Raw genomic sequence first — 19,005 nt, 5'->3', positions numbered from 1 at the left:
CTGTGTTTCTTCACATGGCTTTATAAGGACACCAGTCATTGGATTTAGGGCTCACCCTAATCCAATATGAGCTTATTTTAACTTGAGATCTGCAAAGATCCTATTTCCAAATAAGGTCACGTTCTGAGGCTGTGGGTGTACATGAATTTTGGGGAGGATATTGTTTTTTTTTTTTTTAAAGAGCATATTCTTTTTATTTTATTTTATTTTATTTTATTAATTTATTTATTTATGGCTGTGTTGGGTCTTCGTTTCTATGCGATGGCTTTCTCTAGTTGCGGCAAGCGGGGGCCACTCTTCATCGCAATGCGCGGGCATTTCACTATCGCGGCCTCTCTTGTTGCGGAGCACAGGCTCCAGATGCGCAGGCTCAGTAGTTGTGGCTCACGGGCCTAGTCGCTCCGCAGCATGTGGGGTCTTCCCAGACCAGGGCTCGAACCCGTGTCCCCTGCGTTGGCAGGCAGATTCTCAACCACTGCGCCACCAGGGAAGCCCTGGGGGGGATATTGTTGAACCCAGTCCACGACCTAAACAGTGTTTTTCAAACTCCATTGTTGTACGGACACCTTTTGAAAGAAAGAAAGCTCTTTTAGATTCCAATTGTAAACTTAAATTATTTGTATAAATATATACAAGCATAAAACCAGATATAAAGTCTTTACACCGATATAGCTCTTATGCAACTGCAAAACAAAACAAGTAGCACCAATAAAATTTGCATAAAATATTAATTTAGTATGACAGTTGATTTTCTATTTTTCTAGAAACTAAGTTGCCACATGAATGTAGTACCAGCAATGCCAACACAGGTTCTTTTGTGTTCATCATACTTAGGCCCACCAAGAGCTATGTGATGACTCTACTATAACTACTGGAAAATCTTCCGCGTTGTTGGGTCTTTGCTTGGTCCGAGTGCAGTGTAGAGTAATGCAATGTTTTTCAAATTTCTAACCATAGCCCATAGTAGAAATTCATTTTATTTCATAGTCCGTCACATACACACACATACAACTGGAGAAAAGTTTCTAAAACAGTGCTTAGCCACACTGCATATAGTGACTCATTCTATTCTTTTAAAAATACCCATTACAGTCCACTAAATTAATTTCCTGACCTACTGGTAGGTTTGCAACCGCGGTTTGATAAACACCTTTACGAGAGTATGCTTTGGAGCTTCATCACGTTGGATTTGGCAATGATTTCTTGGATATGACACCAACCCCACAGGCAAGAGAAGCAAAAGTAGATAAGTGGGACTACATCAGACTTAAACAGTCAACAAAATGAAAAAGCAACCTGTGGAATGGGAGAAAACATTTGCCAACCATATATCTGATAAGGGGTTAATATCCAGAATATATAAAGAACTCTTACAACTCACAATGACAACAACAACAAAACAACCCGATTAAAAAATGGGTAGAGGCTTAAATAGACATTTCTCCAAAGTGAAATCAGCCAGTCACGAAAAGACAAATACTGCATGATTCCACCTATATGAGGTATCTAGAGTAGTCAAACTCTTAGAAACAAAAGGTAGAAGGGTGGTTGCCAGGGGCTGTGGAGAGGCAGAAACAAAAGGATGTTTAATGGGTTTAAGTTTCAGTTTTGCAAGTTAAAAAGGTTCTAGAGATGTGTTGCACAACAGTGTGCACATAGTTAACACTACTATACTGTACGCTTAAAAATGGTTATGATGGTAAGTTTTACATTATGTGGGTTTATGTGAGCCACAAGTACTGAAGCCTGCATGCCTAGAGCCTGTGCTCCGCAGCAAGAGAAGCCACTGCAAGGAGAAGCCCACACACCTCAACAAAGAGTAGCCCCCGCTTGCCACAACTAGGGGAAGCCCGCGTGCAGCACCGAAGACCCAACGCAGCCAAAAATAAATAAAATTTTAAAATAATAATAATGAGTAAAGAGTATACTTTGGGGAATCTGGCTGCCAATGTTTAGATCCTGGGGTCTCCTTTTATTATATATTATGACTCCCATCTAGTCACTCTAATCTCCCTAAGCCTCAGTTTTCCCATCTAAAAAATGGTGTTTTCATAATAGTACCTACCAGCGGATCATTGTGAGGATTAAATGAAAGGATCCACGAAAGTGGATCCACGAGTGGTGTTTATCACACAGGAGTCAGTACGCATTAGCTATTATTTTAATATAACAACTTCTTAAGACTGCCCTTGTTCTTTTTGCATTAACCTAAGGCTTAAAGCAGTACTACTTAACACTAAAGAGATTAAAAAAATAGGGCAGCTAACAACAATTCATTATTTTTTTTTCTTTTTTGGATTTCATGTTGATTTAATCAAAATCATTGGTTCGGGGTGTTGTATCATACTTGGTTCATTCAAAGCCTTTGACTGTTTTGTTTATTTACTTGTCCCTTATCCCTGTGCTCACCTCCCATTCATCTATCCACCATCTTTTGTTAGTTTGTTTCCTTGTAAAGAAGGGATTTCTAAATTTTTTTGTAATTTTTATTTAAAAAAAATTTTTGGTCATGCTGTGTGGCATGCAGGATCTTAGTTCCCCGAGCAGGGATCTAACCCGCGCCCCCTGCAGTGGAAACAAAGGAGTCTTAACCACTGGACTGCCAGGGAAGTCCCAAGAAGGGATTTTTTAAAATACATGCATTTAAAATCTGTTTGAATGTGATTGGGTTATTTATCTCATTCTATGTCCTATTTTTTTTCTTATTGAGCCCCACTTTTTCTTTTTTTAAGATTAAAGTTACATGCATTCAAATGCTAAAATCTTAACTGTACAATTCTGACAAATAAATACACCTGTGTAATCCATATCCCTATCACAATATCGAGCTTTCTGATATTTCCCCAAAGTTCCCTCCTGCCCATTCCTAGGCAATTACCCTCCTGCTCCCTGCATCCCTCCCCAAGGCATCCACTATCCTGACTCTGACTTTCCATCTTAGAGTAGTTTTGCCTATTCTAGAATTTTGTGCAAATGGAATATTATAGTATATATTCTTTTGAGTTTGACTTCTTTAGTTCAGTATTGTATCTGTGAGATTCATTCATGTTGTTGGGTATATCAGTTGTTTGTTCTTCTTTATTGCTGAATTGTGTCCCATTGTACAAATACACTGCAAGGTTTTTTTATCATTCTCCTGTTGATGGATATTTGGGTTGTTCCCAGTTTTTATTCTTTTATTGCTATTGTGATTAAAGCTCTTATGAACATTCCTGTACAAGTCTTTTTGCAGACATAGTTTTCATTTCTCTTGGATAATTACCTAGAAGGATTACTAGGTCAAAGGGTAGATCTATGTATAACTTTATAAGAAACTCCAAAGTCTTTATTTAAAGTGATTGTATCTTTTGTACATTTCAGCCAACAATGAATGAAAGTACCAATTGCTCCACGTTTGTCAACATTTGGTGCTATCTGTCTTTTAAATTTTAGCCACTCTAATGACTATGTTGTGATTTCTTATTGCGGTTTTAATTTGCATTTCTCTGATGATTAAGCATGTCAAGCACTTTGTCAAATGCTTATTGGTCATTCTTGTATGTTTCTTTATGGAGAGTCTGTTCAAGTTTTTGCCTTCCTCCCTTTTAAGAAATGGGATTATTTATGTTTTTACTATTGTGTTGTAGGAATGCTTTATATAGTCTGGAAACTTGCCTATTCTTTTTCTTGATAGTGTTTTTTGATTAGTGAAAAAACTTAATTTTGATGAAGCTTATCAATTTTTCTTTTATGGTTTTTGCTTTCTGTGTTCTATATAAGAAATTTTCATGCACTCTCAGGTCACAAAGATATTCTCCTAGGTTTTTTCTAAAAGCTTTATAGCTTTAGCTTTGTGTATAGTTCCATGATCCGTTTCAAATTAACTTTTGACTGTGCTAGGTGATGGGCACTAGGCTTTTTCCCCATATGCACATCTAGTTACTACACTATTTATTGAAAGACTTTCCTTTCTCATTGAATTGCTTGGGTGCCTTATAAATTCTAGTAAGGATTTTTGTTGTTGATTCTGTAGGATTTTCATCAAACAAGTATGTCATCTTCAAATAAAGATGGTTTTTACTTCCTTCTTTCCAATCTTTATGCCTTTTATTTCTTTTTCTTACCTTATGGCCTGGCTAGGATTTCTAGTACAGTGTTGAACAGGAGTGGAGAGAATAGATATCCTTGCCCTGTTTCCAGTCTTAAAGGGGAAACATTCCAGTCTTTTATCATTAAGTATGGTGTTAGCTGTAGCGTTTTTGTAGATATTCTTTACTAGGTTGAAGATGTTCACTTCTATTCCTAGTTTGCTGAGAGTTGTTTTTAATCATGAATGGATGTTGAACTTTGTCAAGTGCTTTTTTGGTATCAGTTGATAGTATCATATAGTTTTTCCACCTTAGACTGTTAATATGGTGGATTACATTGATTATTTTTCTTTTTCGTTTTCTTTTTTGGCCACACCTCACGACGTGCAGGATCTTAGTTCCTGGACCGGGGATCAAACCCATGCCCCCTGCAGTGAAAGCGCAGAGGACTGCCAGGGAGGTCCCAACATTGATTAATTTTTTATCTTGAGCCAGTCTTACATTCCTGGAATAAACCCCACTTAGCCATGATGTATTGTTCTTTTTATGCATTGCTGGATTCAACTTGCTAATGTTTTGTTGAGGATTTTTATGTCTGTGTTCATAAGAGATGTTAGTTTATAGGGTTTTTTTTCTTCTTTTACTTTTTTTTTTTTTTGGTCTGTTAGCTCCATAAAATAAATTGGGAAGTGTTCCCTCCTCTTCTGTTTTCTGGAAGAGATTGTGTAGAATTGTCATTATTTCTTAATTAAATATTCAGTTAGAGTTCTCCAGTAAAATTATCTTGGCCTGGAGATTTCTTTTCTGGAATATTTTAAACTACAGTTCAATTTCTTTAATGTTATGCATTTTATTTTGAGTGCGTTTTGGTGGTTTGTGGTTTTTGAGGTATCGGTCCATTTTATCTAAGTTGTTGGATTTATATGTGAAGAGTCGTTTATAGTAGCTCCCTATTATCCTTGTAATGTCTGCAGAGTTTGTAGTGATACCCTCTCTTTCATTCCTGATGTGGGTAATTTGTTTGTTCTTTCACTCTCTTTTTTTTCTTGGTAAGTGTTGCTAGGAGTTTATCAGTTAATTCTTTTTGAAGAACTGGGTTTTTGTTTCATTTTTTTTCTATTATTTTCCAATTTTTTATTTCACTGATTTCTGCCCTTATTAATACTTATGTTCTGCTTGCTTTGGATTATTTTTCTTTTCTTTTTTCTAATTTCTTACAGTGGAAGCTTAGAATGTTGATTAAGACCTTCTTCCCTAATATAAACATTTAATGCTATAAATTTCTAAGAACAACTTTAGCTAGATACCACAAATTTTGATATGTTTTCATTTTCATTTAGTCCAAAATATTTTATAATTTCACTTGAGATTTTCTTTATGACCCATGGGTTATTTAGAAATGTAGGGTTTTTTTTAAGTTTAAAAACCTTTATTTTTATTTAAGTATAGTTGCTGTACAATGTTATATAAATTACAGGTATACAATATAGTGATTCACAGTTTTTAAAGGTTATACTCCATTTATTGGTATTGTAAAATATTGGCTATATTCCCCATGTTGTGCAATATATCCTTGTAGCTTATTTTGTAACTAATAGTTTGTACTTCTTTTTTTTTTTTTTTTTTTTTTTAAATTAATTTTATCCATTTCTTTTTACTTTTTATTTATTTATTTATTTATTTATTTTTGACTGTGTTGGGTCTTCGGTTCGTGCGAGGGCTTTCTCCAGTTGCGGCAAGCGGGGGCCACTCTTCATCACGGTGCGGGGACCGCTCTTCATCGCGGTGCGCGGGCCTTTCTCTATCGCGGCCCCTCCCGTCGCGGGGCACAGGCTCCAGACGCGCAGGCTCAGCAATTGTGGCTCACGGGCCCAGCTGCTCCGTGGCATGTGGGATCTTCCCAGACCAGGGCTCGAACCCGTGTCCCCTGCATTAGCAGGCAGATTCTCAACCACTGCGCCACCAGGGAAGCCCCTAGTTTGTACTTCTTAATCCCCTACCCCTATATTGCCCCTCACCCCTCCCTCTCCCCACTGGTAACCACTAGTTTATTCTCTATATCTGTGAATCTGCTTCTTTTTTTTTTTTATATATCCACTAGTTTGTTGTATTTTTTAGAGTCTACATATAAGTGATATCGTACAGTATTTGTCTTTCCCTGTCCGACTTATTTCACTTAGCCGAGTGTCCTCTAAGTCCATCCATGTTACTGCAAATGGCAAAATTTCATTTTTTTATAGCTAAGTAATATTCCATTTTAAATATAGACCACATCTTCTTTATCCATTCGTCTGTTGATGGATACTTAGGTTGCTTCCATATCTTGGCAATTGAGTAATGTGTTGTTTAATTTTCAGTTGTTGGGAGATTTTCCTGGTGTTTTTCTGTTACTGATTTCTACTTTAATTCCATATCGTCAGAGAACATACTTTATATGATTTCAGTTCTTTTAAATTTGTTAAAGTTTATGTTATGACTCAGAATATGGTCTCTTTTGGAGAATGTTTCACGTGCACTTCAAAAGAATGTCTATTTTGCCGCTGTTGGGTAGTGAGTCAATTAGATCTATTTGGTTGCTGATGTTGTTCAGTTCTTCTATATTCTTATTAATTTTCTGTACACTAGTTCTGTTAATCACTGAGTTCTATTAATTACCAAAACCCACCTCAGGATTTCATCATGGACATGGGGGTACAGAGAGCGGGGAAAAGAAAAGAAGAAAAAAAGGTCTTTGAGCCACAGCTATAGGGCTTCTCGTAGAGCTTTCTCTTTCTACTCCCCAGTAGCCATTTTTGAGTTTTGAATTGCCTTGAGTTCAGGTCAGGGGATACTGGAGGAAAAACAGTAGACTCACTGCTCACTTGCTGGTACTTTGAATTCTCATCTTCCTCAATCTGCCTGCTACTGTTTACTTTTCAGAATTGTCGGATAGCTACTCTGTGCATGCATTCTGTGCAGGTTTTATAGGAACAGTCAGTGGGAGAGACAGATGCAGTATGCTTAATCCATCTCAGCTAGAACCAAGACTACTGTCCCTTCTCATTGTTTTAAATTTCCTTATCCCTTTGATGTCTGCATGATCCGTAGTGATATCCCCTCTTTCATGGATGATAAAAGCAATTTCTATTTCCTCTTTTTTTTATCTTGATCTTACTATGGGCTTATCCATTTTATTAACTAAAGAACCAGCTTTAGGCTTTGTTAATTTTCTCTATGGTTTATTTTCTATTTCATTGCTTTCCAGTATTAACTTTATTATTTCCTTTTTTTCTACTAGCTTTTAGTTTAATTCGATCACCATTTTCCAGCCTTTTAAAGTAGAAAGTTGGATTATTTATTGTAAGCCTTTCTTTCTTTCTAATATGTGTTTAGCACTATAAATTTCCCTGTAAACACTAGTTTATCTGCATACCACAAATTTTGATATGCTGCATTTTTATTATCATTGTTTGAAATATTTCCTAATTTCCTTGTGATTTCATTTTTGTTCCGTGGGTGATCTAGAAGTATATTGTTTAATTTTTTAATATTTAGGGATTTTCTAGATATCTTATGGTTATTAATTTCTAATTTAATTCCTTTGCGATTAGTAGAAATGCTTTGTTAAAATTTATCAAGACTTCTTTTACGGCCCAGCAAATGATTTATCTTGATGAATGTTTCATGTGCACTTGAAAAGAATGTGTGTTCTACAGTTGCTGAGTATAGTGTTCTATGAATCAATTAGATCACTTTGGTTGACAACGTCACTCCGATTTTCCATATCTAGACTGATTTGGTTTCTACTTTTTTTTTTTTTTTTTTTTTTTAAGGATTTTCTTATTTATTTATTTATTTATTTATTTATTTTTGGCTGTGTTGGGTCTTCGGTTCGTGCGAGGGCTTTCTCCAGTTGCGGCAAGCGGGGGCCACTCTTCATCGCGGTGCGGGGACCGCTCTTCATCGCGGTGCGCGGGCCTTTCTCTATCGCGGCCCCTCCCGTCACGGGGCACAGGCTCCAGACGCGCAGGCTCAGCAATTGTGGCTCACGGGCCCAGCTGCTCCGTGGCATGTGGGATCTTCCCAGACCAGGGCTCGAACCCGTGTCCCCTGCATTAGCAGGCAGATTCTCAACCACTGCGCCACCAGGGAAGCCCAGTTTCTACTTTTTATATCAGTTGCTGAGAGATGGATGTTAAAATCTCAACCCCAATTGTGGATTTGTTTATTTCTACCTTTTGTCCTGTCAGTTTTTGTTTCATGTGTTTTGAAGCTCTTTTATTAGGTACACATTTATAATTATTTTGTCTTTTTGATGTAGTGACCCTTTTATCATCATGAAATGATAAAATCTTCTTTATCCCAGGTAATACTCCTTGTCCTAGAATTTATTTTGTTTGATATTAATATAACCACTCCAGCTGGTTATGGTTACTGTTTGCATGGTATATCTTTTTTTAAAAATTCTTTTAATTTCAACTCACTTTTCTCATTATATTTAAAGGATTTCTCAAAAAAAAAAAAAAAAGAATTTCTCTTATACACAGACATAAGTGGGTCTTGCTTTCTTATCCAGTGTGACAACATCTGCCTTATAATTGGAGTGTTTACTCCATTTTCATTTAATGTAGTTATTAATACGATTTAGGGCTGAAATTCTGTTTGTTTTCTATACATCTTTTCTATTTCTGCTTTTTCCCCGTGTTCCTCCTTTTCTGCCTTCTTTTGGTTTAATCAAAAAGTGAGTATTTGTTAGTTTTAATTTCTCCATCATCTTTTTAGTTATAACTTTTTGCCTTTTTTGGGGAGTGTTACTCTATGGATTGCAATATTCATCTTCAGCTTGTCAGAATCTACTTAGAGGTAACGTTGTACTTAATTTTAAATATGGGAAACTTATTCTCTCTTTTGTACTAACATACATTACTAGTATTTATTGTAGTGCACATCTGTATATTGGTGATGAATTTTCTGTTTTTGTTTATCTGAAAATGTCTTTATTTAAAAGCCTTCATTTTGAAGGAGATTTTTGTTGGACCTAGAATTCTGGGTTAACATTATTCTTGAAGCACTTTAAAAATGCTGTTCCAGTTCTTCTGATATTCTTCTTCTTTTTCTTTTTTAATGAGAAATTAACTGTATTCATATCATTGTCCCATGTATGTAATGTGTCATTTTTCTCTGACTGCTCTCTTTATCTCTGAATTTCAGCAATTTGAAATGAAATATGATGTAGTTTTATTTGTATTTATCCTATTTAGAATTCTTGAGCTTATTGGTTTTGTAAATTGATGTCTTCCACCAAATTTGAGAAGTTTCTCTCCATTATTTCTTCAGATATCTTTCCTGCCTTATTTTGTTCCTCTCTGTTGTACTTTCTGTATCAGGACTCTAGGTAGCTCATATAAATAGAATCATACAATATTTGTACTTCTGTGTCTGGTTTATTTCACTTAGCATAATGTGTTCAAAGTTCATTTATGTTGTAGCGTGTATCAGAATTTCCTTCCTTTTTAAGGCTAAATAATATTCCATTGTGTGTATATACCACATTTTTTTTATCCATTCATTTGTTGGTGGACATTTGGGTTGTGTCCACTTTTGGCTATTGTGAATAATGTTGCTGGGAACCTTGGTGTACTTGATTAAAAGGAGCAATCTAATAACTTATTTAGCATATATAGCTAGGAGCAGAATTGCTGGGTCACAGGGTATTTGCAGTCTTACCTAACCAAGTATTTCTAGATGGTTCACCAGAATGGCTGGACCAGCCTACATTCTCATCAGCAGTGCATGAGACACCCATCCCACCCGCCTTCCCACCAACACTGATATCCAGCTTTCTAATTTTTGCCAGTCTAATAGCTGTGAAATAATACCTATTTCTCTGATTACCAGTCTCCACGGTTTAAAATCTATCTCATGTTTAAAGACCTCCAGAGGAAACTCTGTGGACACTCCCCACCATCTTCTGCCCTAGTGTTTAACCAGTTCATGGTTAAGAAACTGTTCTAACCAAAATCTTTCTTGCTGCTCATGAACTCAGCTCTTCATCTGTTTGTTTTAATTAAAAATGGCATAGGAGGGAGCCCTTTGCTTTCCACAATCTCATTTTGGACCATTTTCTTTTTCAGGCTCTAACCTCAGTAGAAACCTTCCCAGAATCCACCACCCAGGTGTCAGACACCCCCCAGTCTCTGCTAGGGGTGACCATGGGAACCAGCTCTGAGTGCAGTAGCTCAGAGATGGACAGGATGGCCTCCTTTAAATGCAAGAAGCAGCAGATGCCTCGGCACCTCATCCAGGAAAAATTATCAAACAATTCTCTGCCTACAAAATCCCAGAGCTTCTCAAGGAGTCTGAACCCAAGCTGGACTTTTCTAAAGAATGGCATGAAGAAGCAGCATCCTGTGTCAGAGCTGTTCGCCAAGGTTCCACTGAGGGAGAAGCTGTCCTTGTTTCCAGCTCACTACAACCCAGAGCTGGTGCTGAGTGACGAGTCACGTGAGTGCCAGTGTACAGGGATGTGCGAAGAGCTTAGGGGATGGAGAAACCAACAGAACCTGTCCTAATCTTGGGGAGTGCCCTGTCTGAGGGGGACTGTAGCCCCTGCCTTCAGGGAGACCCCAGTCTGATGGCGGAGACATAATTTTTGTTCTTAGGGGGTCTCTAGTCTTATTGGGAAAGCAAAAAAATGATAAAAGTAGAGCTGTGTCTAAGTACCCTCTTCAATCTTTCCTGTTCTCATTCAGATGAGGCCCATTCAGCTGAGCCTGTACAAGTTGGGGGTGGTAAGTTTGAAAAAAAAAAAAACAGGGAAGAGAAACTGTTTGGAGGAAAGGCACAGTGGCTGATTCTGATTCAGCAGCTTCCGCCAATTTTCAGTGGGAGACCCTAGTGGGAGGTGGCCTTCGCCAGGAATTTGTGCTGAGTCCAGCAGCACAGACTGATGATGCCAATGCCTTTGCCTTTCCAGAAAACCCCTCCCTGCCCCAGGAGTGCTACTTCTGCAGCCGAAGCTCTGGCGAGAAGAGGCAGCTGGATGTGTCCTCCCTCCTCCTCTTGCAGAATTCTCACAGCCATGCTGTTTCCCTGAATGACCTGCTGGTGGTTGCCACTGCAGCCCGACTGGATCCGAGGCCTGGCAGAAGCCATACAGGTGCTGTGCGAGACCGGTGTATACAGGATCAGGAAGCATACAGCCACTGCCTGACCTCTGGCCAAAGAGGATGTGAGAGGAACTAGGTAGGCCCATCCATATTCCCTTCATGTGTCTGATGCATTGGCAGGCACTATACATATACTTCTAGAATGTTGGGTAGGTAGGTGGACTGATGGATTCATAAATACATACAGGTAAGTAGACAATTAAGACTTAACCTCAGTCAAAATGTGACCCCCTTGCAATGTATATTTCTGCTATGACTGATCCGGCCCCACTGCTTTAGGTACACTTAGCCTTGTCTTCCACTCATGGCTGAAATTGAGACAGTCGCTAATGCCGGTCCCGTAAGTAGAACCATGCCAACCGTGAGGGGTTGATTTCCACACCTTTCGTGCTCTGCCAGCCTGGCCTAGGTCCAGGTCACTTGCCCTGAGAGCTGGCCCTGTGATGGAGTGTACTGAGGGCATGGAACAACAGGATAGTGGCGCCTGAGAAGATCTGGAAACAAAGACCCTTAAGCTTTGATTCCACTGTGTAAAAGGACCAAGGAGATAGCAAGGGAGCCCTTTGTCAGAAAGTTAGTGCTTCTAAAAGAAGGTGATATGTAAAAACTTAGGAGAACTCTACAACGTAGTATTGCCTATGGTGGAGGGATCTGTGCTGCTTGGCTGCTTATGGAAGGAGATACATTTTAATCATCTCCCTCACTCCTGCCACCTAAAGCAGACTGTGACCAGACAGTCTGACCCGGCCCCCTCGTAACCTGTAGCTCACACTGCAGAAGGGCTGGCGAGTGAACATCAGCCCATAGGGATCACTTTGGGTGCTCATAAAAATGCATATTCCAAGGCCTGCTCCTGGAAATTCTGATTCAGTAGGTCCTACTGGGGGCCCAGGAACCTGCATTTTAAGGAACTCCTCTAGGTGATTCTGTTGGTCCTCTTACCACCATCAGAGAAAAACTGGGCCTGGTGTTTCCCAAACTTCCCAGATGATATGAATCATATGGGGCTCCTTATTAAGCCTGTAGTTTCCAAGGCCACACCTCTGGAAATCCTGACACAAGAGATTTGGGACAGGCCACTGAGAATTTGCCTTTCAAGGAAGTATCTCAGGTGTGGTAGTGAAGACTGTCCTGTGTTTAGACCCAGGCCTGGGCAGAGGAACCTGTGACGGCCAGGCCTGACCTGTGGGCCTGTTATAGGAACAAAACTCCCCAATCCTGATGGGGCTCAAACGTACCCCACTATCTTCGGTTCATAATTTTCCAGAATTTTAAGTTATTTATGCTCCTACTTTTAAAAAGAGGGATCAAAAAAAAAAAAAAAAAAGAGGGATCATGTAGCAGATTACAATAAAAACTTGTATTTAATATGACTGTTAAATGAAGTTTTAATGATCAGAAGCCACACAGGGAAAGGGAAGAGATAATTATATTGAAAGGATGTGATAAAGTGCTTCCTGTAATGACCATTGAATTTAGCTCTGGACAGAAAAAGCCAAACATAGCATTCTGTTTTGGACTTTGTTGTCTCCCCAGTCAGAATAGAGACTCCTTAAGGACATGGACTATGCCTCCACCATCACACTGGGGTCTCTCTAAAGGCAGGGGCTCATCCTCCCACCCCCACCCCACACTGAGCTCTTGGACATCCCTGTACACACTGGCACTCACATGACCGGTCACTCAGCACCAGCTTTGGGTTGTAGTGAGCTGGGAACAAGGACAGCTTCCCCCTCAGTGGAACCTTGGCGAACAGCTCTGACACGGGATGCTGCTTCTTCATGCCATTCTTTAGCAAAGTCAGCTTGGGTTCAGATTCCATGCAAAGCTCTGGGATTTTGTAGGCAGAGAAGGTTTCGATATTTTCTCCTAAATGCGTAAAGATAAGTTTACTCATCTAGTAAATAGGTGATTCTTTAGAGGAGACTTCTTTCCCTGCCTCTAATTTCTAAGAGCAGTTTGTCATGTGGTCACTTGCTATTATAGACTTACTACCATCCATGGTGGTTAATGGCTGAAGGTATTGACATGTTTTCTAATGAATATTAATGATGGTAAAATTTACCCTTTTTTTGGTAGCATACTCTCTAGGCGCCAGCACTCCTCTAAATATATATATTTTTTATCTAATTTAATTCTAATCATAACTGTGCACTTTAGAAAAGGAAAAACTGGGGCTCAAAGAGCATAAGGCTTAACATTCAGGAGGTTCCACAGCTTTAAGTGGTGGAGAAAGGATTTGTCAGATGTTGCTGATTCCCAGCCCTCAAGCTCTTAAAGCTACACTATTGTTCTTTCAAATGGCATTTTTAATATTAGGCTTCAGTTAGAGCTGAGGGAATAATAAATGGCTCTTTAGTGAAGGTATTTCTGTAGGAAGCAGTGATGGCCAAGGCCAAGCAGGGCTTCCTAGAATACCATGTGGAGTCACCAGATCTCAGAGCTGGTCCTCTGCTTTTAGATCAAATAATGGCTTCTAAAAATTCCCAACTAGCCAGACCGTAAAGGACTGACACATACAAGTCTGATTATATACAGCAGAATGCCTATCAACACATTGATTTACAAATGGAGCAGGATGTGGGGTGAGAATAGGGCTTCTGCATAATAAACAATGGTTGAATGAAAGAGGGAAAGAGCAGAGCAGAAGTCCAAATTATGAATCATGGGCTTTCTTGGTAGGTGTAATAATAAAACCTTCCACACATCAAGTTTATGTACCGTATCTCATATAATCCTCAGGTCAGTGCTGTGAGTTTGGCAAGGCAGACATTATTACTTTATCCTCAAGTTGCAGATGAAGAGAATCAAGCTTCGGGGACATTCAGTGATTTGCCCAAACTCACACGAGTGGTGGGCTCTGGACAACATAGCCTGATATTTCTTCCTCTTTACCACTCTGCCATGAACTTAGATCCCATCCTGACCCATGTGAGGAATGGAGCCCTGGCAATTTCCTCCATTTTTCTGCTTAAATCTCTATAATCTCATCATCCTTCCTTGGGATCCACTTTCATAGTGAGTGGGCCACTTATTTAGGGGATAAATAGGCCATTTTGTAGGATTTTAAGGATGAGTTAAAGCTTGCTAAAGCAGGGTGCCTGGCACCCTACTGAATAACTGGTAGATGCAATGATGATGACGATGATGTTGATGGTGATGATGATACTGTGCTGATGGTATTGAGCCCAGCACTCTGGACACTTGCTTTTGGTGCACTAAAAGCTTTGCATACAGTATCTCAATCCTCAAAGCAACACTTTGTGGTAAGTACTGGTGTTATTCTCTTTTTTCAAATGAGGAAACCAAGGTTTAGAGAAGTTAAGTAACGTGCCCAAGGGCACATAGATACCAAGAGCTAAGTTTGTACTCTTAACTGCTACCACTTGTTATCTGTGGCCAGCTTTTAAATGATCCATATCAAATGTTTGGGGCTGTAAGGATGCAGGAAGATGAATGTTGTATAGGAGATCAGCTCGGTGCTTTGTGACCACCTAGAGGGGTGGGATAGGGAGGGTGGGAGGGAGACGCAAGAGGGAGGTGATATGGGGATATATGTATACATATAGCTGATTCACTTTGTTATACATCAGAAACTAACACAACATTGTAAAACAATTATACTCCAATAAAGATGTTAAAAAAAAATAAAGTTTCTGGTTACTGTGGATGTGAATCACCTGAGTGCCTCCTGACCCATTAGATAGGAAAGGTGATGATGAGTTAATTGGCTTGAATATTCTAGAAGCCATTTTAAAGGAAAATCTAAGAAAAATCTTTTTTTTTTTTTCTTTCCAGAATCAGACTGGATCTCTGCCATTGTGTCCCTTTCTTCCTCTTACTCCCAGGAAATGATTTGTTTCTTCCTACAGTGTCTACAATGCCCATAGAAGCAACTGAGTTTTATTTCCTCGTCTAGACATCCTGGTCTTATGACTACCTCCCATTAGCACCCTGAGGCTAATAGCCTTGCCTTTTGTGCCCGCCCCCCCCCCTCCCCAGTTAGCTTACAGTGCTGGAGGACCATGACTTCTGGGAGTTACTGGTGCTGCCCAGGACACACCCCAGTTGCCCCACTAGTGACATTCCTATGGGTCCCTCACGTAGCACTGTCATCCAGAACACTCCCAAGGATAGAGCAACACGAAGGGAGGAGTGCTGCAGAGAAGGACTCACAATTTCCAGGAGTCCAAAGCCCTCAGGGCACCAACAGGCCAGTGTCAGTTTGTCTTCAACTCCAGAGAGAAAAGACAAAGGGCTAAGCTCGATGGAGAACTCTGACCCCTGAGTAAGGGAGTTGAGGCGGTTGTAGCTTCATCAGGTAAAGACCAGACCTCCTCCCATGCCAGCACCTCAGTGCGCAAACATCTTCTGGCTATCTCCCTTACCAGCCTAACTCAAATTGCTGATGAAGACAGAGGGGAGGTGAGAGTACCCTGTCTGCAGGTGTTTCTTCCATTGACCTGCAGAAATGATGCCTCTTTCCCTCAAGTGTGCGTTAATCAAATAAACTGCCATGCTCCATGCCAGGATGAGGAGCCTGATCCGGAGTGAGAATGGGAAGGGGCGGGTGGGAGAGAGAGTTCTGAGCACCTCTCATTAAGAGAGCTCCAAATGTGTCAGGAGGCTTTGAAGAAATTTTTTGGATGAGTGGTCTTCCATAAGCCTTGTCCGCCTTGCTGGGAGCCTGCAGCCTGAGGTGGCCCTTTTGGGGGCACCATGGCTGCCATGTCTCTGGCCAGCATAGGGCCTGGCTAGACTCCAGGTGTAACATCTCAGTTTGTCTGCCAGTTCATTCTCTACCCTCTCCAGGAATGTGAGCCAAGATTTTTGCCTCACTTCCTCTTCCTGAGTTAGATCTCTGGGATGAGCTTTAGAGGAGGAGTATGGAGCAGGAGAGGAGGAAGAAGGGTGAGGTCTGAAGTCAAGCATCTGCTTTGCAGTGTTGACTCACTTTGCTTGATGTATTCCCAATGGGATGAATTTCTGGCCTCAAGGATGTCAGGGGATTCTGAGATACTTGAAGCCTACAGTACCCTTCAGGCAAAAGACTTTAATTATCCAAGATACTGAATGGAGAAGTTAGGCTCTAGCCATTTGTGCCCAGCTGTGACACACACACAAAGACACACCACCTTTATCCCGACCTAAGCCTGATTATCAAGGACTCCTGGTAGAGGGTTCTTTTTAGTAGTAATTCAAGGCCCACCTGAATACCAGAAGAAGGAAGCCCTGGTTACCACTGGGCAGGCTAGTAAAAGCTTAATTGTCACCTCACCCCCTTTCACCAGCCCTTTCCTGATGCCATTGTCACTATCAGATTGCCATAGGTCATAGTCTGGCCCAGACAAAAGATGTAAGACTTGCTGAAATGGGGCTTCCTGGAAGCTCTGTATCTTTCCCCTTTTCTCCCTAGTCACCAGCCCCAGCCAGTCAAGGTTCCTGAGCTGATAAAAAGGAAGTCTCTTAATAAGGTGAAATCAGAATTATTTGCCTTTCTAAGGGACAATTTTTTTTTTTTTTTTTTTTTAATAAATTTATTTATTTATTTTTGGCTGAGTTGGGTCTTTGTTGCGTGCGGGCTTTCTCTAGTTGCGGCGAGCGGGGGGTACTCTTTGTTGCGGTGCTCAGTCTTCTCATTGCGGTGGCTTCTCTTGTTGCGGAGCATGGGCTCTAGGCGTGTGGGCTTCAGTAGTTGTGGCTCGCGGGCTCTAGAGCACAGGCTCAGTAGTTGTGGTGCACGGGCTTAGCTGCTCCACGGCATGTGGGATCTTCCCGGACCAGGGCTCGAACCTGTGTCCCCTGCATTGGCAGGCGGATTCTTAACCACTGCACCACCGGGGAAGCCCCTAAGGGACAATTTTGATCCTAGAGACAGGGTCAGCTTCCTGGGCATGCAGTCTGTGCAGTCACACAGGGCTCCACACTAGGAAGGGCCTTGCATTTGGTTTAATGCTCTGCTGTCACCATCTTGAAATTCTGAATAAGTTTTCAATGAGGAGTCCTGTATTTTCATTTTGCACTGGGCCCACCAAATTAGGTAGCTGGTCCTGCCTATAGAGACTGTAACGGCTCTGGGTTGTCCAATGAGAAGGCAAAATAGTAGGCTGCCTTTCTAGCCCCACCCGCCTCCTGCCTGTTCAGCCATGGGGCTATGCAGAGCAGCTGTCTGCTGAATGCTCATGGGGGACAAAAAAATGCTTGTGGTGGTCCTTGCCTCCATGGAGTGTGCAGTGGGGTAAGACAGGTTCACGGACAACTAGCCTGAGTTAAGTGCCACTGAAAAAAAGAGCATCGGTGGATGAGAAGGAAACGCTCTCACACCCAGCTGTGAGGATCAAGTCTGCTTCAATAGAAGAGGTGATATTTGAGGTGACAGAAAAAGATAAATGGACTTTTTCTATTAAAAAGATTTTTAATGTAAAAAAGTTTCCCATTTCAGTGATTATTTATTTGCCGTTGCATGAAATTTTGTATAAAAATTCAGGTTCAAAAAAATTTAGGTTCAAATCCCTTTCTTCTACAAAAATTTTTTTTAGGACTTAGGGGGCATAGGTTCAACCCCTGGTTGGGGAAGTTCTGCATGCCCTGCATGTGTGGCAAAAAACAAAGCAAAACATTTTTTAAAAATTGATGTATATAGTTGACATACAATATTATATCAGTTCCAGGTGTACAACATAGTGGTTCAATGTTTACACACATTATGAATTGATCACCACCATAAATGTAGTAACCATCTGTCACCAGACAAAGTTATTACAATATTATAAACTACATACCCTATGCTGTACATTACATACCTGTGATTTATTTATTTTATAACTGGAAGTTTGTGTCTCTTAATCCCCTTCACCTATTTAGCCCAACTTTCTCCCCTCTGGTGAACACCAGTATGAGTCTGTTTCTGTTTTATTTTGTTTGTTCATTTGTTTTGTTTTTTAGTCTACATATAAGCGAAAAAATTTGGTATTTGTCTTTGTCTGACTTATTTCGCTTAGCATAATACTCTCTAGAACTATCCATGTTGCCACAAATGGCAAGATTTCATTCCTTTTTATGGCTAGGTAATATTCCATTGTGTATGTATACCACATCTTCTTCATCCATTTGTCTATCGATGGACACTTAGGTTGCTTCCATAACTGTTCTATTGTAAATAATGCTGCAGTGAACATAGGGGTGCATATATCTTTTCTAATTAGTGTTTTCATTTTCTTTGTATAAATACCCAGAAGTGGAATTTCTGGATCATATGGTAGTTCTACTTTTAATTTTTTGAGTGACCTCTGCACTGTTCTCCATAGTTGCTGCACCAATTTATGTTCCCATCAACAGTGCACGAGGATTCCCTTTTCTCCACATCCTCACCAACACTTGTTATTTGTCATCTTTTTTGATAGTAGGGATTCCGACAGGTGTGAGGTGATCTCTCATTGTGGTTTTTATTTGCATTTCCCTGATGATTAGTGATGTTGAGCATCTTTTCATTTGTCGGCCACCTGTATGTCTTTTTTGGAAAAATGGCTATTCAGGTCCTCTGCTCATTTTTTAAATTGGATTGTTCAGCTTTTAAAAAAAAATTTCTTATTGAGTTGTGTGCTATTTCTTTATATATTTTGGATATTAACCACTTACTGCATATATCATCTACATATATCTTCTCCCTATAAATAGGATTTTAAAAAGTGTATATGAGGTGTGGGACTGAGGTATAAAGCCCTGGAAGAAAATAAAAACAACCCTGAACATGATTAAGAAGTAAGGTCTAGTCCAATTGGCTGGATCAG

At 40.1% G+C, this 19,005-nt stretch overlaps 1 protein-coding gene across 1 annotated transcript in view; it reads left to right on the top strand.

Moving 5' to 3' along the window:
* Positions 1-15,323, top strand: part of TTLL6 (tubulin tyrosine ligase like 6) — a 38,781-nt gene extending 23,458 nt beyond the window's left edge. Inside the window, 3 exon segments of the mRNA XM_057536451.1 lie at positions 10,181-10,550; positions 11,023-11,291; positions 15,014-15,323. Of these exon segments, the coding sequence (XP_057392434.1) occupies positions 10,181-10,550; positions 11,023-11,291 (639 nt within the window). The 3' untranslated portion in view covers positions 15,014-15,323.
* The last annotated feature ends 3,682 nt before the right edge of the window (positions 15,324-19,005 follow it).

This window comes from Balaenoptera acutorostrata, chromosome 20 (assembly GCF_949987535.1).
Source record: "Balaenoptera acutorostrata chromosome 20, mBalAcu1.1, whole genome shotgun sequence".
Lineage (NCBI taxonomy): Eukaryota > Metazoa > Chordata > Mammalia > Artiodactyla > Balaenopteridae > Balaenoptera > Balaenoptera acutorostrata.
This window is presented reverse-complemented; position numbering and strand designations above follow the sequence as displayed.